This window comes from Bufo gargarizans, chromosome 2 (genome assembly GCF_014858855.1).
Source record: "Bufo gargarizans isolate SCDJY-AF-19 chromosome 2, ASM1485885v1, whole genome shotgun sequence".
In the NCBI taxonomy this organism is placed as follows: domain Eukaryota; kingdom Metazoa; phylum Chordata; class Amphibia; order Anura; family Bufonidae; genus Bufo; species Bufo gargarizans.
The window spans coordinates 169,871,619-169,897,441 of NC_058081.1; the positions used below are offsets into that span (position 1 = coordinate 169,871,619).

Genomic DNA, 25,823 nt, shown 5'->3' on the forward strand with positions numbered 1-25,823 from the left:
GAAACGATTACTCGATTTAATCGAGTAATTCGACACAAATTTTATTTTTTTGCATCGAGGATTTGTTTGTGTCATGTGACCACAGAGCAGGAGTGAAGCACTTGCTATTACTTACCGCTCCGTGGTCACCCGGCGGCCCGCACCGTGCTGCACTTTCTTCCTAAAACATCGTCAGGTCATAGTGCACGTAAGCACGCACTATGACCCGACACTGTGTGACGTCAGGATGTCAGTGCAGTGCGCACAGAAGAATATAGAGGAGCTGTGGAGCGGCAGCCCTATAGGAAAGGTAAGTACTGTCGCTGGAGACATGGCTAGGAGGGGGAGATAGTGTCACTGGGGGCAGTTGGCATAAGCTGGTGGCACTGGGGGGCAGTTGGGGGTGCAAGGTGGTGGCACTGGGTGGCAGGTGGTGGTACTGGGGGCAAGCCAGTGGCAGTTGGCACTTGTGGGCAAGCTGGTGGCACTAGGGGCAAGCTGGTGGCACTGGGGGCAAGCTAGTGGCACAAGGGGGCAGCTGGTGGCCCTAGGGTGAGGAAGAGCTGAAGGCACTGGGGGGAATGGAGCTGATGGCACTGGGGGGACCTGATGCACGTGGGCTGATCGCACAAGGGGGAAGGGTGTTGGGGACTGATGGCAGGGGGTCTGATGAGTTTTTATAAAGGAAAACAGTCTATTAATTCATGTTTTCTTATTAGATTACTCGATTAATCGTAAATACTTGATTTCTAAAATAATAATTTACTGCAGCCATATTCTAGAATATGGTTTGGCCAATTCTGATTGGTTGTTATACCTGATTTTTCAAGATTGATAGAAGCAGCTGGAATGTTGTATCTCTAGGATTTTCCAGCATCTTCCTGCCCACCTGGTTATTGTATCGCCTACTGGACAAGTCCCTACACCTTCTTATTTTAGTGAATAGTTGACAATTATTTGTTGCCCTTACTATGCCAATGGAACTCGTCCACAGAGACAGTACACTGCCCCAAAATGGCTTGGAGGGAATGTGTCTTTATCTCAGGATGGAGGCTAGTGCTACATGTCAAGTTATAACTGCACACAACTTCTATTGTTACCATACAACCTGTCATTTGCAACATTTCTAACCCGAGATTTCATGTTGCCATGTTGCCCTAGCCTTAATAGGAACTCAGGGTCCTGCCATCAGATGTTATTGCCAGGGGTATCCACTTCTGAAAATATAAATTAATCAGCAGGCACTCACCATCTGAATTTAACATATATAACACATTTCTTAATTAAATAAAATTGACAGATTTGATCAAATATACAATAATCAATGCTATAAAATATACTTAAAACTAAAATTATATACTGTGACCATATAACCAATTACAAATGGATAAGAATATCAAGAATCGAATATATTAAAATCAAATAAAAATCGAATATTTAGCACATTGAATTATTTTGATGTAACTTTTTTCGAAATATAATTCGACCAGAAAAAACATCCGTTAGTCTTCCAGAGTATATTCGTCTATATGCCTTTGTTGAGGATTTAAATGAGTCAATACAAAGTTCCTTACAGAAAGTGTATACTTGCAGTGAACAAAGATCGAATCAGTCTTTGATATCTTTAGTTTATGCACTGATGTGTCTGATGTTTAAGACACTACGGCTGTGCAGTTATAATTACTGAGTAACTTGTGAATTATTACGATTAATCTTGCATATTATAATCAATTGTTCGTATAAAATTTTATTATGCTTACTGTAGAGGTGTCCCTCTCCCAGTGCTAGTTACTCACTCAAACCCAGAGTTGTTGTCTTCGCTTTTCATATGGCGTAGTTGTAGCGCTCAGCTGTCGGCGTCCCACGTGTTGGTGTGTAGGAACGTGGTATTCCTCTATGGGTATACAGCTTGAAGAAAAGACGAAGTTGTAGGGTTTGCTTTAGATAATTCCAGCTTTTTCGGATATTTCTTGATCCTGCAGGATATATAGATTTAGTAGTTTGGTTCCTTTAGTCCGCCAGACGCGTTTCGAGGTGGCCTCACCTCTTCCTCAGTGGCTTAAATGACGTGGGACGCAAACAGCTGAGCGCTACAACTACGCCATATGAAAAGCGAAGACAACAACTCTGGGTTTGAGTGAGTAACTAGCACTGGGAGAGGGACACCTCTACAGTAAGCATAATAAAATTTTATACGAACAATTGATTATAATATGCAAGATTAATCGTAATAATTCACAAGTTACTCAGTAATTATAACTGCACAGCCGTAGTGTCTTAAACATCAGACACATCAGTGCATAAACTAAAGATATCAAAGACTGATTCGATCTTTGTTCACTGCAAGTATACACTTTCTGTAAGGAACTTTGTATTGACTCATTTAAATCCTCAACAAAGGCATATAGACGAATATACTCTGGAAGACTAACGGATGTTTTTTCTGGTCGAATTATATTCGAAAGAAGTTACATCAAAATAATTCTATGTGCTAAATATTCAATTTTTATTTGATTTTAATATATTTGATTCTTGATATTCTTATCCATTTGTAATTGGCTATATGGTCACAGTATATAATTTTAGTTTTAAGTATATTTTATAGCATTGATTATTGTATATTTTATCAAATCTGTCAATTTTATTTAATTAATAAATGTGTTTTATATGTGAAATTCAGATGGTGAGTGCCTGCTGATTAATTTATATTTGTTTAAACTAAGAGAGTAGGTGAATCACTCACAGCAGGGCACCATTACCACGGTGATAAGTGGGGTGAGCTACTATAATCCACAATTTTGGTATCCACTTCTGACTGGACAATTTGATGCAGGGGGTATTGCATGGAAAATTTAGCATTACATGGTGGGCATTCAAATAATTCCCCATTCATGTAATTAATAGATTGGTTAGCTATGCCAAACAAAGGCTGGGAATACATGATGTTATCCACAACACTTGCGAAACCAAGGGTCGCTGTGCAGCATTGCAGCCATTGAACTGAATGGGGTTGCAGGACCACATGCATGTTGCTGCACCAGGATCTGACGCCAGGATTTTAAACATCGTAAACAAGAATCTATGATGTCCATATACCCTAATACCCAGCAGTAGGTCATCAACTGACCAGAACACCATAACTCAGCCATTAACTTTTTGAAACATTAAGCATGAATAGAAGAAACACATAAGGGGAGATTTATCAAACTATTGTAAAGTAGAACTGGCAACCAATCAGATTCCAGCTTTCAATTTCCAAAGGAGTGGTGAAAAATGAAAGGTGGAATCTGATTGGTAGCTATAAGCAACTAAGCCAGTTCTACTTTACACCAGTTTGATAAATCTCCCCCAAAGCGTCAGTTACAAATGTCTTATGTTTGTCACATGTTGGATGACCAATTGTCATCTTAAGGCTGGTTTCAGTCTCATATCTATGATATAATCTTTTGATTAAACCTCTGACCGTTTTCAAGGGTAATTACTACAATTATGAAAGTAGTTGTATATGAATGCAAAATTGAATATGATGAAATGACTCCTCATCAGTTCAACAAAATGAAAACTAAGGGAAAACGTCATGAGGGGTAGGGATGAGTGAAGCCAGCTTTGGATGCAATATCCAAAGTGAGTTCTATTGCGGTACAGAGGCGGATCTCCGTACAGCATTAAAACAAATTTTGGAGCAAAGTGACTTTTGCATCTGAATCTCGCTTTGCTCATCCCTGATAGGGGGAATATTTGAAGTCAGTGCTTATCTTATTTGTGGCACAGTTTTATCAAATGTTGCACATCGATACATTTTGTGCATCTTTACAAATAATACTTGCACAGAGATGTTTTTTTACTCCAGCCCTACACTGCAGCAAGATTGCATCTTTTTAGTGACTTTTTAAAAAGTCACAATTGATGTATCTGGCATACACTTAGCAGTCAATGTTAAAGGAAACCTGTCACCATGATTTTGCGCATAGAGCTGGGGACATGGGATGCTAGATGGCGACTAGCACATCTGCAGTACCCAGGTCCCATAGCTCTCTGCGCTTTTATTGTGTTAAAAAACCGTTTTGAGTGATATGCAAATTACCTGATATGAGTCCTGTAGCCGGAGATGAGGCAAGCGGAAAGGAGCCCAGCACCGCCCCGCGTCCTCCGAATCTCCTTGCTGGCTGACGTCACAGAGCTGGAGCGCCGAAATCTTGCGATGCGCGAGCTAGCGCATGCGTAGTTCGTTCCCTGTGCTGATGCCAGCACAGGGAATGAACATGATGCCGACACTGTGCATGCGCTAGCTCACGAATCGCGAGATTTCGGCGCTCCAGCTCTGTGACGTCAGCCAGCAAGGAGGAGATTCGGAGGACGCGGGGCAGTGCTGGGCTCCTTTCCGCTTGACTCATCTCCGGCTACAGGTCTCATATCAGGTAATTTGCATATCACTCAAAACGGTTTTTTAACACAATAAAAGCGCAGAGAGCTATGGGACCTGGGTACTGCAGATGTGCTAGTCGCCATCTAGCATCCCATGTCCCCAGCTCTATGCGCAAAATCATGGTGACAGGTTTCCTTTAACTACACCCTGTTTTCCAACCACTCCTCAAAAGTACTAACAGCAGTGTAAAATCCCCAATTTTTGTGCAAAAATAGAGAGCGATAAAGTTTTTTTTTATTGCAGAAACCTGCTGCAAATTAAATTATAAAGTCCCCCAATGTAGCTGGAAAGTTACTCATTGTTATGTAGATATGCATTCTGAAATAAAGCTAAGTGCTCATGCACACGGCCATTGCAGTTTTGGCGGCTCGGATCCGGACCCATTCACTTTCGCATCCGTTGCTCCATTCCGTGACATATAACATGTCCTATTCTTGTCCGCGTTTTGCAGACAAGAATAGGTAGTTATATTAAAGGCTGTCCATGCCGTTCCGCAAATTACGGAACGCGCGCGGACATCATCCGTGTTTTGCAGATCCGCGACTTGCGGACCGCAAAACACACCACGGTCATGTGCATGTAGCCTAAGGCCTTTCACATGATCATTTTTTTTTTTTCGTTTACGCCCCGTTTTTGCGTTCCGTATACGATCCATAAACAGAACCATTCATTTCAATGGTTCCGCAAAAAAAAAAACGGATTGTTCTCAGTTTGCATTCCGTTTCCGTTTTTCCATTCCATTGAAAGATAGAATATGTCCTATTATTGCCCGCAAATCACGTTCCGTGGTTCTATTCAAGTCAATGGGTCCGCCAAAAAAACTGAGCACATACGGAAATGCATCCGTTTTCGCGGAGCCATCTATTGAAAATTTTATGCCCAGCCCAATTTTTTCTAGTAATTACTGTATACTGTATATGCCATACGTAAAAACGAAACAGAAACGTAAACACAATGGAAACAAAAAACAGAACAACGGATCCGTGAAAAACGGACCGCAAAACACTGAAAAAGCCATACGGTCGTGTGAAAGAGGCCTAAGAGTAACATTTCAGTGGGATGTCATCAACCTTTTTTTTGTCAATAGTGCAAAATTTAAGTTCTGTACACCACTAGATTGCTTCAAGTGTTATATTTATTAATCAAGCGGGTATCCAGTATGAAATTACTGAACGTTTTCGGCAGGTTGCCTTCTTCAGAGTACTGGATGAGCCGCACTGATGGGAAGAAGAGAAGATTTAAGTAGGGCTAAAGCCCAGTAGAAGTGGCTTAAGTGGAGCAATTGCCCCTTGTGGCACACTATGTGTGGGCACTGTGGCCCTGGTTTGTAAGGCGCATGGAGGATCTGGGCTATTGCCCTACAGACATGGCGCCAATTGAAGCAATCTGGTTGTGTACAGGAGTTTAATTTTGCACTATTGTTACTCGGCCTGGAAACCCTTTTCTACTACCCACAAAAAAAAAAAGACTTCGAGGGTTGCCTAACCTCTTATAAGAATACATCTCCTTTTTTTGGGTGAGTCACAAAAGTACTAACTGCAGGGTTTAGTGCTTTTCTTTAATTTATTAAAATTTAGAAATAAGGAAAGGTTGTTCCAAAATATTACTTTTATATATGTGCTAACTGCAAATGAATTATACATTTTGGGGAAGATTTATTATAAGGGGAATTTCTAAAGTCAGTTTTCTAGGAGTCTGCTGCAATTTGTGCCAAATTTTTCAATGTCGCACAACATCTTTAAAGTAATTTCCCAGAATCTCTAGTGAGTGCTGCGGCCTTTTCACAGCTTAGTAAGCACAGCACCGTCTATTCGTATTTGAAAGGCTGTGCTTGGTATCATAGCTTAGTTCATTCACCCCTAGGCCATGTGACTAATGAACATGACGTCACATGGCCTTGGGAATATGACGTCACATGCCCTAAGCACTCATGGAGCACCTTGACCTTGTCAAACAACTGATTGGCGTGGGTGCCAGGAGTTAAACCCTTGCTGATATCATATTGATGGATAGGCCATTAATATCAAAATCCTGAAAAAACCCTAAGGCCCCTTTCACACGGGTGAGTATTCCGCGCGGATGCGATGCGTGAGTTGAACACATTTTACCCGCACTGAATACCGACCCATTTATTTCTATGGGGCTGTTCACATGAGCGGTGATTTTCACGCATCACTTGTGCGTTGCGCGAAAATCACAGCATGCTCTATATTCTGCGTTTTTCACGTAACGCAGGCCCCATAGAGGTGAATAGGGTTGCGTGAAAATCGCAAGCATCCGCAAGCAAGTGCGGATGCGGTGCGATTTTCACGCACAGTTGCTAGGAGATGATCGGGATGGAGACCCGATCATTATTATTTTCCCTTATAACATGGTTATAAGGGAAAATAATAGCATTCTGAATACAGAATGCATAGTACAATAGCGCTGGAGGGGTTAAAAAAATAAATAAAATAATTTAACTCGCCTTAATCCACTTGCTCGCGCAGCCCAGCATCTCCTTCTGTCTTCATCTTAGCTCTGTGTAGCAACAAGGACCTTTGGTGACGTCACAGTCATCACATGATCTTTTACCATGGATCATGTGATGACCGGAGTGACGTCACCACAGGTCCTGTTGCTACACAAAGCTAAGATGAATACAGAAGGAGATGCCGGCTACACGAGCAAGTGGACTAAGGTGAGTTAAATTATTTTTAATTTTTTTTTAACCCCTCCAGCGCTATTTTACTATGCATTCTGTATTCAGAATGCTATTATTTTCCCGTATAACCATGTTTATAAGGGAAAATAATACAATCTACAGAACATCGATCCCGAACTTCTGTAAAGAAGTTCGGGTTTGGGTACCAAACATGCGCGATTTTTCTCACGCGCGTGCAAAACGCATGACAATGTTTTGCACTGGCGTGGAAAAATTGCGGGTGTTCCCGCAACGCACCCGCACATGTTTCCGCAACGGCCGCGTGAAAGAGGCCTTACACTTCTGTCTTGAGATGTTACTCTACTTTTTAAGCCACCTCTTTTCTCAAGTAACACCTTCACTACACTAGACTATCAAGGAAATGGCCTTAACCTATCTACTACCTTAGGCCCACAGGGAAAAAGGCATTACCTCTTTGACTGCCCATAATCACCAAGGAAAGGGTAATACCCCTTTCCTATGTTAGATGTTAGGTTCTCAGACTAAGGCCTCATGCACACGACCGTTGTGTGCACCCGTGGCCGTTGTGCCGTTAGACGTTTTTTTCTGCGGCTCCATTGACTTTCAATGGGGCCGTTGAAAACTCGGCTTGTGCACCGTTTTTACACCGCGCCCGTGACCCGTGTTTCTAGGCCGTGAAAAAAATATAACCTGTCCTATTTTTTTCACGGGCAACGGGTCGCGGCCCCATTCAAGTCAATGGGGCCGTGAAAAACGTGGTTGCACACCCGTTTGTCATCCGCGTCCGCGCCCGCTCCGCGCCCGTTTTATTTCTTCTTATGGCATGGGCAAATTGTCTGGCCAAAACTTGTGGCAATAAAATTGAAAAAAAAAATTGACAGGAAGTTTGAGGTGACAGGATATGCTAATTTCTAGTCATCTGTGGTAAACAGCTTCTGTATAGTGAGGCAGCAATTGCAGCAGGTGCAAATACAGCCACAATGCCACGATGGGATGTAGAAAAACTTATTTCCCTCGTCCAGGAGAGGCCGGAGCTTTGGGATACCCGGCAGAATTCTTATATTGACCGGCAAAAAAAGGATGCTTCATGGGAGCAAGTGGCACGGAGCATGCACCGAAGCGAATGGGCCAAGGCTGATAGCCGAGGCCGGGCCGAATTAGGTAAGTGTTATCAATGTAGTTGTGCTGTCCTTGTCCTCTGTGTGGCCCTAAGATGTAGTTGGAAATTCCCTGAGGGGACAATAGTGTTTTTGGGGTGGTCCATCCTCCTTTTGCGGAAAGGCCTGTAAATGGTTGGTAAATGAGGCGTCTAATTTTTCCCCTATATTAATTGTTTACCTCACAAATGTCTTCTATGTCATTTCTAAACAGTGAAACAAACCAAAACCCGCTGGGCAAGTTGCCGCGACCAGTTTAGGCGGGAGCTGAGCAGCAAAGGCCGGAGTGGGGAGGGGTCGTCGCGTAAACGGCCCTATATATATACGGCCCAGTTGCAATTTCTTCGGCCAGTTATGGAATTGAGGCCGTAAGTATTTTTCACCTTTTTTTCCCCCCAAAGTTTCATATTTGCACACTTACGTTTGTTTGGACAAAGCGAAAGTTTCCCTGTTAAAAATGGATACAGTTCAGTAGTTCTATTACAGACCTATACTTTCGGTGTGGCAGCCATGTCAGAACTGACTACATCCTGCTTTTAAACTACTGAAACTCCCAGCATGATAGAATAGCTGTAAGCTACTCAGTCCTGCTTGGAGTTGTAGTTGGCCATCAGCTGGTGTGCAACAGTTTCTAAATGCATGGTGTTGGTTGCCTACCTCAGTTTAGTGGTGTAGTCAAACCAGGGTCCACCGCTTTGGAGCTGAATGATGAGACGACACGTGAAGTGTGCAGATGTCGCCTCCCTTATCTGTTTTGTTTGTGTCAAAGCAATTTATTGTCCCTCCTGGAACATAGATGTTTGAAATTGGAACTTGAAAAACGAATAGAGATGACACTTGCGCACTGCACGCATTATTTCCTCATACAGTAGATTATCGTGTTTGTCGGCTCCTAGTCACACACCAATGTTTCTAAACGCTTTTCATATGCCTCCCATTTTAATGGGAGCCCGGACTAGGGTTTTTTGATTTTAAATTTTCGGGCGACATGAGAATTGTACCATAGCAACATATTATCAAAATTTCTTTTAGTTTAGAAATGGGTACCCTTTACCTATTGGCATTGTAATTTATATAGCAGAATTGGTATTGCACCGAACCCCACATGGTTTCCTACCATTCCTCCTATAATCTGACTATAACCACATTCTAGGCAAAAGTGGAAAGCTGAGGTTGCAACAACGCTTGAGCAGCAGGATTACAACTAGGACTATCATCATGGTCAAGTGTGGCCTGGTACATGTTGTTTATCTGTATATGTAGTTCTACTAGGTTCTAATTACATCTTGGATATTTACATGTTGGTAGCGGGGCACATGCAGATGAGTTGGCCTCAATTTCAGCACTGGTTTTGGTCCTTGAATGCGGAATCCTCTTCAGAGGCTGGACAGCTCCATGCAGCAAACAATGTTTTCCCTTTTCCAAAACAATAGGCCTTTACCAGACGTATCCCATCAATAGATTCCAAATGTATTTGAAATGGGATTTCCACATTTCACATTGAAGCAGTTTTTTGATGAGTAAATAAAAATTTCAGTTGTATGCTGCCTGTCCGTATATTTATTCTATTTGCACAGTTTGTTTGCGCCTAATATAATCAATGTGCTTTTGGAATGTGTAACGCAAATGATCTAATGTGTTTTTTGTATTCATTTTTTTACGTACAGTACTGTGGACAGTCTGGATCCATCCCACGACTCTGAATCGTCGGGCAGTGAAACCCCTGGAGTCTTTTCCCCGCAGGCAAGTCCAGAACCAAGCCCGGCTCAGGACCCAGAAGACTCCACGCAGGCTGAGGCCCCCCTACCACTGGCCAGTCCACCCAGGATTGTCCAGTCTCAGCCCAGACGGCGCCGCCAAGTCCCTCCCTCTACCTCTGGGCCAGAGAGTCGGGAGGTTATTGATGCACGCGTCATCGATTTTCTGGCCCAGAGGAGGAGTGATAGCAAGGAGGAGAAGCTGTTGAAGGGACTGGGCACGCTCCTGCAGCAGGTTCCTCCAAACGAACATCCGGACTGCGTGGCCTCCATAGCCATCGTCATAAAAATGTTCGCTTGCCCCAACCATGGGGACATCATTGGGCGATTAAACAATATGCGCATCGAGGTTGAAAATGCTGGCCAGCAGCCCAATCCGGCCCCATACCAATTCCCTCCCCAACCCACCCAAGGCCCTTCTTATGCCCCCCCTCAACAGTACCTTCCACCTCAGGGGCCAAGTCATTCTGTGGGGCAGCCCCTTTACCATCCCAGTCTAGCAACTGGGGCACCACCACCGGCCCATGTTAGGCCACGGTCCTCTTTTCCGCCTGGGTCGTTCTCGCAGGACCTTCTGGAATTGTAATTTATGGTTGCATTGTTTGGAAAAGCATTTTATTTGTTCTTTGTTTATTGGTGTTAAAATACCATTGACTGTGTTTTGGGTGGGCCCATAATTTTACTAAATTATTGTTTGGGTCCCAAATCATTGACTAGTGTTTTATTTGCACACTACACACAACATTCTCATTTGAAAACACAATGTAAAACATAAGCTACACACACTGTATCTCACAAAGCCACACTTTATTTGGACAAACAACATCTTTATTTAGGGTTCCTGTGCAGATGAGGTATTAGAAAAATTTTTGGACCCGAAGAGCCAAATATCAAGATGTTTCATTAAATTAACATTTAGACAGAAACATCTTTAATATTTTTAAATAATTTTAAAAAAATATGTGAGGTCCAAAAAATCTCAGCCCGCAAGCCCACGTCAAGGGTCCTCATTATCTTGCGAGTCCCTACACTCAACTAACACAATCATTTATAGTAAGTTAGCTAGAAAATAAAAAAAAACTAAAGAGTCCAGAAGATTTCAAAAACTGCCACGAATAGCGTCCCTCTGCCACGGCAAAGGACCCCTCTGGGCTGATAAAGTAGTCTGCAAAGAGTTCCCGAACTGCAATGCCTGCAGTCCCAGGTCGTCGATGCAGGGTCCTTTCCAAACCCAAATCTGATGACGTAGGAAGATCTTCCATGTCAAGAGAAGAGGAAGCCTCGTGAATCCTGGTGTAGTTGTGTAGAACAACACAAGCTTGAATCACCAGGGTAGCATTCTCCGGATCCATCTGTATGGATGACAGAAACACCCTCCACTTGCTAGAGAGTATCCCGAAAGCGCACTCCACATACCGACGGGCACGAGTCAACCGGTAGTTGAAGATACGCCTCCTGACATCCAAACCACGCTTTGGGAAGGGCCGCATAACATGTGGAGTCAATGCAAACCCTTCATCCGCCACGATGACAAACGGAGCCGGCGGACCTGCATATCCAGGCAGTCTTCTGGACTCGGGCAGGGCAAGCTGGTTGGCACGAAGCCGCTCACCCATTCTAGAAGCACTAAAGATGCGAGCATCCGCAGTGCTTCCATAGGACCCGATATCTACCATTATAAACCGGTAATGACTGTCAGCAACAGCCATCAGCACTACCGAGAAAAACTGTTTATAATTGAAGAAACGGCTCCCTGAGTGTGGCGGCTTCTTCACACGGATGTGCTTGCCATCCATTGCCCCGATGCAGTTTGAGAACTGCGCAGAATTTTGGAAGCCCTCAGCGATCCGAAGCCAATCGTCCACCTTGGGCTGTGGCATCACCGTCTCTCGGAGTTGCTGCCACATGACATGGCAAGTGTGTCGTACAATTCTCGAGATCGTTGAGGTCCCTAAAAGAAACTCAAAATGCAGGGATGCAAAAGAGTTCCCAGTGGCAAGGAATCTGTAGGAAAAAGGAAAAAAAAAAAAAAAAACAGTCATCAACAAATCGCATGTAAGAACAGATTCAGGATTCTAGTATAATGCTGTATACACTACACGATTGAAAACACCATATGTCTAGTGGTGGGGAACCTATGGGACGGGTGCCATAGTCGGCACTCAAGGCCCTGTGTGTGGGCAGTACTACCACAACTAAGTGACAACAACTATGTTTAGACCCTTTTTAATGCAGTAAATGCTGAGCAAGTGCACAATTATGTGAACATTATGCATGATGAGGACAATAGCTGGAAATCTCGTGGGTTGCCAGCAGCACAATCATCCCAAATAGGGTCCAGACCGGTACATCGACTTGGACCAAGGTGGTGCACGCAGAGAGAGATCCTGACAGAGGGACCAATTTCATTCAGACACTATCAAAAACCACGGCACTCGACAGTATAGGATGAAAATTGTTGACAGATTAATAACTCTGAAAGGAAGGTTACAGCTGCTGAATCACGGCGGACTGAGTGTATTAAACACCATTTTTAGCAAACGCCTGGCGAGTGCAGTGTATTTTTGGAGTGTCTGGAGGACGATAGCTGAACACAAGTTTTGAACTGTATCCAAATGGTAAAAAATGCACAAAAAATGTTATGGCATGTGACAGGGATTAATGTGTAAAGAAACAAACCATTAAAGTCCCCCCCCCCCCCCAAAAGAAAAAAAGGGCAAAGAAATGCTACTTCAGCAAACAGTAGCACATGTCTCACAGCAGCCATTTTGGAGCACATGTTACTCCTAACACAAGCACTGCACATTTCTGGTGAAACTTAACAAGTACTATACTGCTTACCTCAACGTGACGATGAGCCTTTCCTCAGGAGTAATGCTGCGCCTCATATTGGTGTCCATAAAGGTAAGGACAGTACGTAGAGGCGACAGCAATCGGTCAAAGGTACCCACTGACATCCGACAGAAGGAAAAGAACTTCTCCGGATGGCGGCGAAGATATTGGTAAAGGGTATGGAAGTGTCCTTTCCGGTGCCGTTGAGAAACAATCGGATGGACCCAAAATCGTCGCCTTCTCCTCGGTTCCTCATTCATCAAAGGAGTGCGCTGTCCCCAACGCCGAGAAACCAGCCAATGCAGCAAGACCTCGTCCTCAGAATCAGACATGGTGATACAGCAAAGAGAGCAGCCAAAATAACCTCTGTACTCTGGAAAGACTACAGAAAATGGCCACCAATGCATACTCAGGTGCCCCTGATTTATACCAGTATCCTGGGTGGAGATATTAAAATGACATTTTTTTAACCATTCCTAGATTTCTGACGGTCCGCAAAAAAAAACGGGAACACGGAAGCACAACGGAAGCAAAAATGGCCACGGATCACGGAACAACGGAACCACGTTTTGCGGCCCGAGAAAAAAAACTGTCGTGTGCATGAGGCCTAAGGTTCATGTACACCAGAGGTTACATGCAATTTCTCTGGGGAATATTCCCAATGTTCTCACGCCGTGTTGTCAATGCACAACACTGTGTATGATCATAGCCTTGGGAGGTACTTGGCTTAGGTTCATTGAGAAACACTGCTGTAGACCACAAGACAAACAGGCATTAACCCCTCCACTACCATAGACCCAGGTCCAGAATAAGCACCAGGAAAATCTGGGCAAGTGTTGAGGCTTATTACACATGAGGGAGCCTGTGATACCAGCTGGGTGCAAAGTGGACCTGTCTGCATTAAAACTATGATGGAGCAAAGAGCCATTGTCTCCCTGCCCCAACATGTACACATCTTCGAGTCTGCAAGCTGCTTCAGGCCTATTGCCTGCAAAACACCAGATGCACGCTGATCACATTAGTCCAGTGCAGGCGGCAAGATGTAATCCAGTAAAAATGTCATCCAGCACTGAACTGTTACACAGTCTTAGGCTACATTCACATTCATGGATCTGCAAAACACGCATACCAGCCCATGTGCGTTCCGCAGTTTGCGGACCGCACATGCCACCGCTATCATAGAAAATGCCTATTCTTGTCCGCAATTGCAGACAAGAATAGGACATGTTCTATTTTTATTTTATTTTTTTGCAGGGCTGCGGAACAGAACTACAGATGCGAACCACTCACTGTGCGCTGTCTGCATTTTTGCGGCCCCATAGAAATAAATGGGTCCACACCCGATCCTCAAAATTGCGGAACGGATGCGGACTCATTCATACGGTCGTGTGAATATATTCTTACTCATGAATAACATGCATGGAAAACAGGGTACATATAGGGGCTATACCACACCCATCATCAGATTAATTAATACATAGATGCGAGTGATGACATTGCATTCCACAAAAAACACCTGACAAGGACTTAAAGAATCCATACAAACAGAACTGAGTTAAAACCAATGTGATGAAAATAGAAACATATAAAAGACATAATGTCAATAATCACATTATAATTGATTGAAGTGGAATAGTAATTGATTTGCATAAAATAATATTATTATATCACCATATTTTATGTAACCCAGATGTATTATTAATAGAAATCAATAATGTAGCATAGTTTCTCATTTTAAATTGAGACCATAGGGTTATGTGGGGAGTGGCAAGGAATGATCCAGTAAGCCTGGATTATGCAGCAACTGCTGTGTGTCACCACAATGGGGGGGGTTGAAGACCCTCTCTAGGCCCATGACTGGATGCTTTAGTTGATCTGTCATGTGCGTGAACAAAATGGCCTGATGCATTAGATATATTCTTGTTTGAATTATTTTAGTTAGAAATATCCAGGATGCAGGGAGGTGGACCCTATGTAGGACCCTACACCTTTCTGTTTAAACCACATGACAGATCTGGTGTGACTTTTAGGGCTCGTTCACACAAACGTTTTCTGCGTTCTGTATACGGGCCATTTATTGCGTTCCGTATACGGAACCATTAATTTCAATGGGTCCGCAAAAAAAACGGAATGTACCGTATGTCTGCATTTCCGTTCCGCTACATTTTGAGTCTTGTCCTATTATTGTCCGCAAATCATGTTCCATGGCTCCATTCAAGTCAATGGGTCCGCAAAAAAATGAAACACATACAGAAATGCATCCGTATGTCTTCTGTATCCGTTCCGTTTTTGCGGTACCATCTATTGAAAATGTTATGCCCAGCCCAATATTTTCTATGTAATTACTGTATACTGTATGTGCCATACGGAAAAACGGAACGGAGAAACAGAACCGAAACGGAAACAAAACGGATCCAGAGAAAAACGTCCGCAAAACACTGAAAAAGCCATACGGTCCTGTGAAAGAGGCCTTACTGGGAGGGAATAGGCTGGGTGAGACGACATTTACCAAGAGATGGTTGGCGTCTGTAAACCACCAGCCCTTTTTCAAAATATGATACACAACAGCATCATCTATCAATATGAAATTACAATGTAAAACTACCGTGGACCTCATATCATCGATGTTCTTTATTTTCTTGTAATAATTCAGATCGTGACTTGTTAGCTACAATATTTCTGGCTCTTGACAGTTGCCAATTCTTATATCCCCACTTTTGTAATCTCCTAATGGTGTAACTCAGTGTTGGCGAACCTATGGCACGGGTGTCAGAGGCGGCACTCGGAGCCCTCTCTGTGGGCACCCGCACCCTGGAAAAAGTCTATGGCACACTAATATGACTTAGATTTTTCCTGCCCTTCATCAGCGCAGGGCTCGCTAGCGTGTAGCAGGCTATTATAGCTAAATGATAGAGTACAGGAAAGATATACTATGTTTGACTGTAGAATTCAGGTTAAATTACCGTGTTGGCACTTTGCGATAAATAAGTGGGCTTTGGGTTGAAGTTTGGGCACTCAGTCTCTAAAAGGTTTGCCATCACTGGTGTAACTGGTCTCCACCTCACATGCATGTGATGAGTTGCAGTTTCTCTTAGCTCGACCCGCAGGTATTGCTTTAATAGTATGTTGTGGGTGGAAACAGTCAGCATGAAGGGCTATGTTAAATGCTGTTTGCTTGCGAAAGGTGGTGGCTATACCGTCATTGTCGCACCCACCCTACCATTAATTTGAGATCTAAAAACGTGACATCAGTAGGATGATAATAGTTGGTGAATTGCAAATTAAATGGATTGTTGTTTAAATATTCTACAAGCACTCCACACATATTCTACAAATACTCCACACATAGAGCAGATCATCAAGGTATCTCTGCCATACCAGAGTATGCACTCTCCAAATGGATTGTCACTGTTGTAAAGGAACAATTCTTTCCAAAAAGCCAAAGTGAGGTTTGTCAGTGAGGGGGAATATTTTGCCCCCATTGACACTCGCTCCTGTTATAAAGAGAATACCCCATCAAATTAAAAATTATTTAATAATAAAGAAGCCACCTACAATGCAACCTGACATAAATCTGGGTGGGGTAAAAGAACTATGGGGGTCATTTACTCTCAGTTTTTTTACTCAGTTTTCTGACATATATCTGGAACACATCTAAAAAAAGGGGCTTGGCGTGGGCGGGTAATGGAACGCGCTGGCAGGCCTGCCCCATTTATCATTTTCTTCGCCTGGTTTAGGTGTAAAAAATTGTCTACATTTAAGACAGCAAGAAAGCTAACTTACAGTTAGAGCTGTGGTGGATGCACCCAAGTTATGTAGAGGACAGTGCCTCTACATAACTTCAGCGGACCCACCACTAGCGCAAGGGGTTATTAGAGGCCGGTCTTAATTAATGATCCCTGTATGTATGCAATTAAAAAGTGAGGGCCTGCATAGCAACTTCATGTGGTATAGATGTATATAGAGCAGAAACATTGCAGGTACGCCAAACCATGCCCTCAATCTATTGCTTATTAGGCCTCATGCACACAACAGTGTTTTTTCAAGGTCAGTGATTTGGCTTTAGTGGTCCGTGTCCGATTTTGCTTCAGTTGTGTTTTCTTGTGTCTTCCTTTCTCTTTGTCTGACAGGGGAAAGGAAGGTTAATGAAAAGTGTAATTTTATTGCACCACGGTCTTGTAGAAAAAAAAACGGACACGGATGACATACCAGTTGTGCATCCGTTTTTTTTGACGGACCCATTGACTTGAATGGGTCCATCCTCCGTTTTCCACTGACAAGAATAGGACAGGTCATATTTTTTTGACGGACTGGAATCACGGAGTACGGACGCGGAGAAAAAAACGGAGGACTATCAGTTTTTTTTCACAGCTCCATAGAAATGAATGGGACCTCCGCTAAACTGTGAAAAATGACGGAACGGACGCGGATGCACACAATGGTCGTGTGCATGAGGCCTAAGTCATCTCTGCTATCCTTTAGGAAGCCTGGCAGCCTGTAAACCGGAGGTTGTAACAGACTATCCACCCCCCAAATCATACATCTGTTGTAATTCGGAATATGTAACGTACATGATCGTGTGTGTGTGGACAGTCAGAAATGCTACATAGGGTCCACCTCCAGAAAATCCTGGAACATTTATATGATATTTCCAAACAAAATAATTCAAACAGAAATATATCTAATGCATCAGGCCATTTTGTTCAAGCACATGACAGGTCAACTAAAGCATCCAGAGTCATGGGCCTAGAGAGGGTCTTCAAACCCCCCCATGGTGGTGACACTCAGCAGTTGCTCCATAATCGTGAGGCTTACTGGCTCATTCCCTGCCACTCTCGCATACGCTATGGCCTCAATTTAAAACGAGAAATTATGCTACATTATTGATTTATATTATTATTACATCTGGGTTGCATAAAATATGGTGATATAATAATATTATTATTATTTTATGCAAATCAATTACCATTCCACTTTAACCCCTTCGACCCCTGGACAGCTTTTACCTTCCTGACTAGGCCTATTTTTGCAAATCTCATATTTGTTGCTTTATGTGCTAATAACTTTGGAATGCTTTTACTTATCCCAGCCATTCTGACATTGTTTTTTGTAACATATTGAACTTTATGGTAAAGGTAAATTTGAGTCGATATGTATTACCTTTATTTATATAAAAAAAAAATGGAAATTTAGAAAACTACTGCTATTTTCTAAATTTGAATTTCTCTGCTTTTAAGAATGATAGTGATACCTCATAAAATACTTATTAATTAACATTCCCCATATGTCTACTTTATCTTTGCATAATTTTGCAAGTGTCATTGTGTGTATATATATATTATTATTTTTTGGAGGTTAGAAAAATTAGAAGCAATTTTTCAAAATTTTTAAGAGAATTCCAAAATCCACTTTTTGTTCCCCAAAAGTCACTTTGTGGTGCTTACATAGTACAAACCACCCATAAATGACCCCTTTTAGAAACTACACCCCTCAAGTTATGCATAACTGATTTTACAAACCTTGTTAACCCTTTACATGTTTCACAAGAATAAAATTTAAAATTTTACTTTTTCTGCAGGTTTTACATTTGAATCAATTTTTTCCCTGTAAGGCAGCAAGGATTAACAGCAAAACAAACCTCAATATTATGAGTTGATATTTCATTGGTACCATTTTGGGGTACATAGTACTTTTTGATCGCTTGGTATTACGTCTTTTTTTACACATGTTTTTTATGGCGTTCATCTCACAGGGTAGATCAGGATATTATACAGCTGGCTGTTAGCAACATGGTGATACCTAATATGTCTGTTTTTTTCTTCTTTGTAATCTTACACAATAAAAGGTTTATTTTTTGAAAAAAAAAATGCTGTTTTGTGTTGCCATTTTCTGAGATTTTTTGCGGGATAATGTGATGTTTTCAGTGGTACTATTTTGGGGTATATAGTACTTTTTAATCATTCGCTACTACACTTTTTGTAAGGCAAAGTGTTTTATTTTTTTTAAATGGCTATTTTTAGCGCCATTTTTTTACGACAATCTGATGGGTTAGATCATGTAATATTTTTATAGAGCTGGTTACGGAAACGGCCTTATATGTGCATTTTATTTTACTTTTATTTTTTTGTATATGGCTTGAGGAGAAACAGCGCCTTTTCTTTTTGTTAGAATCTTGTAATTTTTTTAACCTTTTTTTTAACTTTTTATTTTTGTCTTTTGGGGGTCTGATCCCCTCTACAATGCATTACAACACATTCTATAATGTAATGCATTGACTGTCGGTGTATTACAGTGCCTATGAGACCAGCCAGCGGGTTTGGTCTTATAGGCTTCTGTAGCTGGCTAGGCCCCGATGCCTGTGTGTGGATGGCATTGGTCTGTCATGGCAGCCATTGGGTCCCTGTCACCGCAGCGCATAGGACCCAGTGGGGTCAGAGAGGGAGCCTCCTCCCTCCACAAACCCCATACAGGCCGCGGGCAGCATTGACCATGGCATAGAAGGGGTAAAAGCGTGGTTATCTGTGTTTTCACCGATGATGGCAGATGCCCTTGCCGCTGAACGAGTAGGCGCAGTTTCTTTACCAACCCGATCAGCACACCATATATGCACGGCAGATGTCCAGAAGGGGTTAGTTGGTTATAATGTGATATGTAATTTTATTGACATTATGTCCCATATGTTTTTATTTGCATCACATTGGTTTTATTCACTTCTGTTTGTATGGATTCTTTAAGTCCTTGTCTGGTGTTTTTTGTGGAATGCAATGTCATCACTTGTATCTATGTATTAAAGGGAATCTGTCATCAACGTTATGCTGACCTCACTGAAATGCTGATTTCAACGATGTGTCACTCATGAGCTAAAAGCAAGTGGTTGCTGAGAACCAGCATCATAATCATTGCAGCCCAGGCCTTGTAAAGAGTCAAATCTACTTGAGAAGAGTGTAAAAAAATAAAAAAAATGTTTCTAAAATTATAAATTTTTAAAATATATGAAAATTCAAATCACCCCCAAAATGTAAATAAAAATATGTAAACAATTAAAAATACTTTTTTTGTCACTTTACCTTCCACAAAAATTTAATAAAAAGTGATCAAAATGTCATACACATCCCAAAATGGTATCAATGAAAAGTACAGATGACGCAACCAAAAAAATTAGTCCTCACACAGCTCTATACATATAACTACAGAAAGGTTATAGGGGTCAGAATAAGGCAATAAAAAAAAAAAATATTATAAATTGCATTACTGCTATACTTACTATATGAAAATTAGAAGCTTTTTGTGTATATTTTGATCACAATTGTGTCGGGCGCATCCACCAGATGGGACCTACACTAACAGACTTACCTCTTCTGGGCTTTTGGCATACAAAATTTCAGGATAATGTAGAATCCGGCTATATCATACTCTGATTAAAAGGCCTGGGCAGATGGTTGGGAGTTCTAGTCCAAAAGGGCCAGCCATTAGGCATAGCGTGCACCGGAACTCCTTTTCGTCACAATGTTTAGAAGTACTGGTCTGACTTTGGTTGTTGCAATGCATAAACATTGCATTAAGTGTGAACTAACAAAATTTTTTCCACAATACAAAGAGTTTCATCTTAAGGCCTCGGTCACAATTCTGTGTCCGTGATAACATACATGATAAGATGGTCAGTTCAGCCCTTGAAAGTGTCCTTGAAGGATCAGTGTTTGGTCTGTGTGTCTATTTCCCCCCCCCCTCTGTATGTCATCTGTATTCGACGTGCACTACTAAGCTGAAAATTAGTTTCAAGAGCATCTCCTACCAATGATGCATTAAAACAACTGCCAGAACAGGGATGCCATTCATATTGTGTCAGTGGTTTGGTGTGCCCTCAAAATAACTCAACACACAGCCATTAACCCCTTAAGGACCGGGCTCATTTTCACCTTAAGGACCAGGCCATTTTTTGCAAATCTGACCAGTGTCACTTTATGTGTGAATAACTTTAAAACGCTTTTACTTTTCCAGGCCATTCTGAGACAGTTTTTTCGTCACATGCTTTACTTCTATAATACATAGTAATACCTGTCTTTAGTAGGGGCTCATTTTTTCCAGGATAAGAGGACGGTTTTATTGGCACTATTTTGGGGTGCATATTACTTTTTGATCGCTTGCTATTACACTTTTTGTGATGTAAGGTGAAAAATAAAAGGCCCTTGGGGGGGGGTCTAGGGTCGCACAGCTGAGTGTGCTGTGGACCCCAGACACCCAATCAGGGTGAAGCCCAAAAATAAAACTTCCCCCCCCCCCTAACCTTTGAGTGGCTCACGTGGGGGTGCTGGATGTGCTGGGGGTGCTGGAGGTGCTGGACTCAGGTGGACGGATGCTCCTCTCTCCACGGAAGCAATGTGGAGGAGGAGAGCAGAGCTGGGGGAAGTTAATCCCCGCCCGCCCGTCCAGCCAATAGGAAGCGATCCTGAGAGGTGATGTCACCGCTACCTCTCAGGATCTAAGAATGGTGGTTGGTGGTGTATTATCACACCACCGATGGATCACCATCCTATTCCAAGTTATCGGGTCACCGGAGACCCAAATGACCCGGAAACGCAGCAAACCGCAGGCCTGAATTGACCTGCGGTTTGCTGCGATCGCTGATACGGGGGGGGTCAGAGGACCTTAAGGACTCGGACATCAGGGCTTTCTTGTGCATCATCTTTACAAGAGGACGGCAGCCATGCAGACCAATTTAATGCAGTGTGTGGCGTATGGTCTGAGCACTGACAGGCTGACCCCCCCACCCGTGTAACCTCTGCAGCAATGATAGCAGCACTCCTACCTCTATTTTGAAAAGACAACCTCTGGATATGACGCTGAGCACTTTCACTCTCTTTGGTCGACCATGGCGAGGCCTGTTCTGAGTGGAACCTGTCTTGGTAAACCACTGTATGGTCTTGGCAGGGGTGCAGCCTAGCCTTTTTGCTACCTGCTGCAATAACTGAAACCCAAGCCCCTCAATTCTAACCAACCAATGCAAACCCAACCACCCCAATTTCCTAACCTAACCTAACCCCTTCCCTCCAGCCCTAAAGAAATGCTTGGAAAACATTACATACAGAGCCACATACTGTGCCCATTGTGCTTCCCAATGCTGTACTGCCGAAACAGATAATCCCCCTTCTGCTGCCCCCTCTTGCCCCTACCTTGTGCTGCTTGAGGCAATCTCCTCACCTCGCCTCATTGGTGGTGCACTCCTGGGTCTTGGCCGCCGTGCTGCAGCTCAGTTTCAGGGTGTTGGCAATGTTGTTATAGCCTAAGCCATCTTTATGTAGAGCTATACCAGAGTTCTTTGCCATGAGGTGCCATGTTGAACTTCCAGTGACCAGTATGAGAGAGTGTGAGAAGCGATAACACCAAATTTAACACACCTGCTCCCCATTTACACCTGAGACCTTGTAACTACTAGCGAGTCACATGACACTGGGAGAGGGAAAATGGCTAATTGCGCACAATTTGGTGTACTCACTTTTGTTGCCAGCAGTTTAGACATTAATGGCTGTGTGTTGAGTTATTTTGAGGGCACACCAAATTTACACAGTTATACAAGCTGTACACTGACTACTTTACATTGTATCATAGTGTCCCATGAAAATATATAATAAAATGTTTACAAAAATGTGAGGGGTGTGGTCACTTTTGTGAGATACTGTATATAGCGACTTTGGCATAATCATAGTTCCGCTGTGTTGCAAAGCAGCCTCACAACATAATGGAAGTGAATGGGGTTGCAGCACAACTTGTAAGTTGCATTGACCACTACCCCAGCAGTGCAACCATCTATAATGTTGTGAAGCTGCAAAGCTTCACAGCAATCTTTGGTTGCATCCAAAGTCAATGTGTATTGCCAGCCATGGCAGGACATAAATATGTTGCAAAGTTGCATCTTAACAAGCCACTTTCCAGATACAGTACAATACATTTGGATTATAAAAATATGAAATTCAAAGGTGCTTTTATTAATATTATTATGATACTAAATACACCTATATCATGGCTAATTTCACTAAGGGCAGTTTTTGTGTGCCAAAATGTTCCTTTATATTTCTCTCTTTACAATCCAATTCCGGTTATTCCGGCTAAATTTTGTAAAATAACAGTGCATTCATATATTCTTTCTATCTCTTTAACAATTCAAATCTTTACACTATAGAAACTTAGCTGTAAAATCCTGAAATGCTGCACATGAGCATGGCCTATATAGATTCAAGGATTTTATAAAAGCTGTTAAGAGGCTTATACATCAGTATGTGATGATATCTGTGCAACAGAAAACAACAAATGAGGTTCCAGGTGAGAAAATATGATTGAAATTGTTGTCAGTTGTGTAGATTGACTACATTTATGTTACTCTTAATTACATCTCGCTGGACATTTAACACAGATGACAATAATTATTCATGTTTAGCGCACCATTAAGGATCCACGCTTCTAGCTTGAATTTAACAGTATGGTAGCAATTGCTGACTTTTCTCTCCTATGGTTGGAATTAAATTAGCTTTAACTTGCTGTTTTTCTAGCTGAGAATGTGCGATTCAGACTGCAGGACTCAACTGAATTGGCATAATCTTTCTATTTGTCCCAGTAAGAATGTAATGGACAGCATGGCAGTTTAACTCATTTGAAGGTTGGGAAGTCCTCTTTTTTTCTCTACTTCTGCCTTTCATTTCAGAAATTTAGAAGCATTTTCTAGGGAGCATTATAATGTCATCCTTTTTACTCAATATGATAACATCTTAGAAAAGAACATGTGAAATGAGAAGCTTCAGAATACACAGGATGATTTATGTGGTTAAGGGATTTGTATATATTTTAGCACAAAGGCTCAAATAACAGAGTACTAGAGATGCACTATCTTCCTAATAAATATTAGTTAAAATATGACTGCAGAATATGCTCCAAAATCTGCATAGACAGTCTGTTGTTTGAATATTACCCTTGGGTTTGGTGCACTGGTAAATATAAAAAACTTTGCAATACAGTATAGCTTACCAGAGAAAAATGTCCCATTCTCCTCATGTCAGCTCTTTTCCTCTACTCCCACTTCATAAACATTAAGCCAAATGTTCTAACCCTAAAGATGGAGTAAACTTAGACTGGTTTTCTAGACCTGCACCACATTCATAACAGAGGCTCAGGCTGGATGATAAATCTGGTGTAGGGATATACACTTTTCTCTGACTCTATACCAACTATTGGTTGGCTTATTTTGGAACAGATTTTTACACCAGAATTGTGCTGCAGTTTTTGTGCAAAATGGTGCATCTTATGCCCTGCCCCCTTCTCGCTTTCTGCTCCTTTAGGCCTCTTTATGCTAAGCCCCACCCTTTTTTGAGCATGTTGGAACAAAGTATATAAACCTCAGATGTTTCCATTTGCGCCACCTTTTCAGACAGATTTTTGGGGCCATTCTCTCGCTGTCAGATCAAATTTCATCATGCTGCATCTGAGTGAAAAAGCTGAATCTCCTGTCTCTGTGTGTAGTCTATGGGGAGACAGGATACCAGCTAGTCTCTGAACACCATCGCAGAGATGACTGATAATTATAGATGTAGCCTGCAGAGGGAAAAAAATTGTGCTATCACTCATGTACTCATATGGCAGCTCATTTGGAAAAGTTATCTGAAAGTACAGGTACACTTGGAATATATATTCGCTGCTATTATAGCCTGAAGCATGGAGAATAGAAATAGGGATAGTAGACAATTGTTATTTTTATACTATCAACTAGTTTAAACTATTTTCTATAAATACATGGAAAAATATAATATTTAAAGAGGTTGGATATTAGAAATAACCCCACTTTTTCTCAGAAACAGTGCCACTGTCATCCATGGGCTGTCTCTGTTATTGTAGCTCATCAAAATAGAACTAGAAACAATAAAGTGGAATGCAAATGTAAAAAGTTTAGCAATCCCAAAGCAGGTACAAAAAAGATGGCATGCAAATATAGATTAGGCAATAAAAAAACAAAAAACACTATGTGAGGAAGCACCAACAGAATATTATTGAACTCAGTGCCATTTATGAAGAAAGGCAGAGCTCTTTTTTTCTCACACACACATCCATTATTTTTTATTGTACAGGATTTAAGGCAGTAACATGTTATAATATATTGTATTTGTGTATCATTTGTTATGTATTATGCCAGTTGCATGTTCTCTGCATGTTAAGCTGCCTAAACCCTCACAGCAAAAACAGAACTGATGCAACGGTAGATGCTGTCTAATATTTCCTACAGTATCCTCATTGACCAATGTAATGATCTGGAGCTCATATGACTGATTTAATGTTAGACGGTATCTCAATATCTCCTACAGTGTCCCACTGACCTAACCTCTGCTGTATTAACAGTGACTGACTGAACTACTGTGCATTAGCATCATAGTCAGATTTTTTTTTACCATTCCCTGCACCTGTAGGCAACCCCATGTATTCTACCTGGATACCCAAGTAAGATCAGAGTAATACAGAACAAAGAAGACAGTGAGATCGCCTTTGTCAGATCTGCAGTTCCGCTCCTAGGCAGTGAGAGAGTAGGGATACTGTAGGCTGTTTTACGGGGGTTGTCTTAATTTTGGGAGTTTTAAAATGACAATCAAAGGTTACATTTTATGTGGTAATTCAGTTTTTTTTTCTGTGATGATATTACAATACCTTCTATTTGATATCCAAGTGACTGGTCAGATCTGTTTGTCGGGATTCGAACCCGTGACCAGCCATGTCCCAGGCGGTAGCTCTAGCCACTAGACTACCAACCCTTCTGTACTTTTCCTTCTACTGATCTCTTTGATCTACCTTGTTCCAGCCTTGCCTTGTTAATCTCTGTGATTCCTTGCATCTGCTACTTCCTCTTTATAAGCCCAGCCTCGTGCACCAGACCCCCGCTGGTTGTTCTTCTGGACTTGATCCTGCTGCATCTACCACTGTTCCTCTGTTGCTACTACTACCAACTCGACTGCTGCCGACCTCGGAATTATCCC

The 25,823-nt window shown here is 42.0% G+C and overlaps 1 protein-coding gene across 1 annotated transcript; it reads left to right on the forward strand.

The window, feature by feature from the left end:
- Positions 1-7,992: 7,992 nt before the first annotated feature.
- On the forward strand, positions 7,993-10,582 carry LOC122927650 (ataxin-2-like protein). Its single transcript, XM_044279685.1, has 3 exons — positions 7,993-8,231; positions 8,442-8,595; positions 9,895-10,582. The coding sequence occupies exons 1-3, from the start codon at positions 8,051-8,053 to the stop codon at positions 10,568-10,570; spliced, it is 1,011 nt and encodes a 336-aa protein (XP_044135620.1). The 5' UTR covers positions 7,993-8,050; the 3' UTR covers positions 10,571-10,582.
- The last annotated feature ends 15,241 nt before the right edge of the window (positions 10,583-25,823 follow it).

Coding starts and splice junctions, on each gene's coding strand:
- LOC122927650 (XM_044279685.1), top strand. CDS start 8,051: ATGCCACGATGGGATGTAGAAAAACTTATTTCCCTCGTCCAGGAGAGG. Junction 8,232..8,441: donor CCGAGGCCGGGCCGAATTAG/GTAAGTGTTATC, acceptor ATTTCTAAACAG/TGAAACAAACCAAAACCCGC. Junction 8,596..9,894: donor CCAGTTATGGAATTGAGGCC/GTAAGTATTTTT, acceptor TTTTACGTACAG/TACTGTGGACAGTCTGGATC.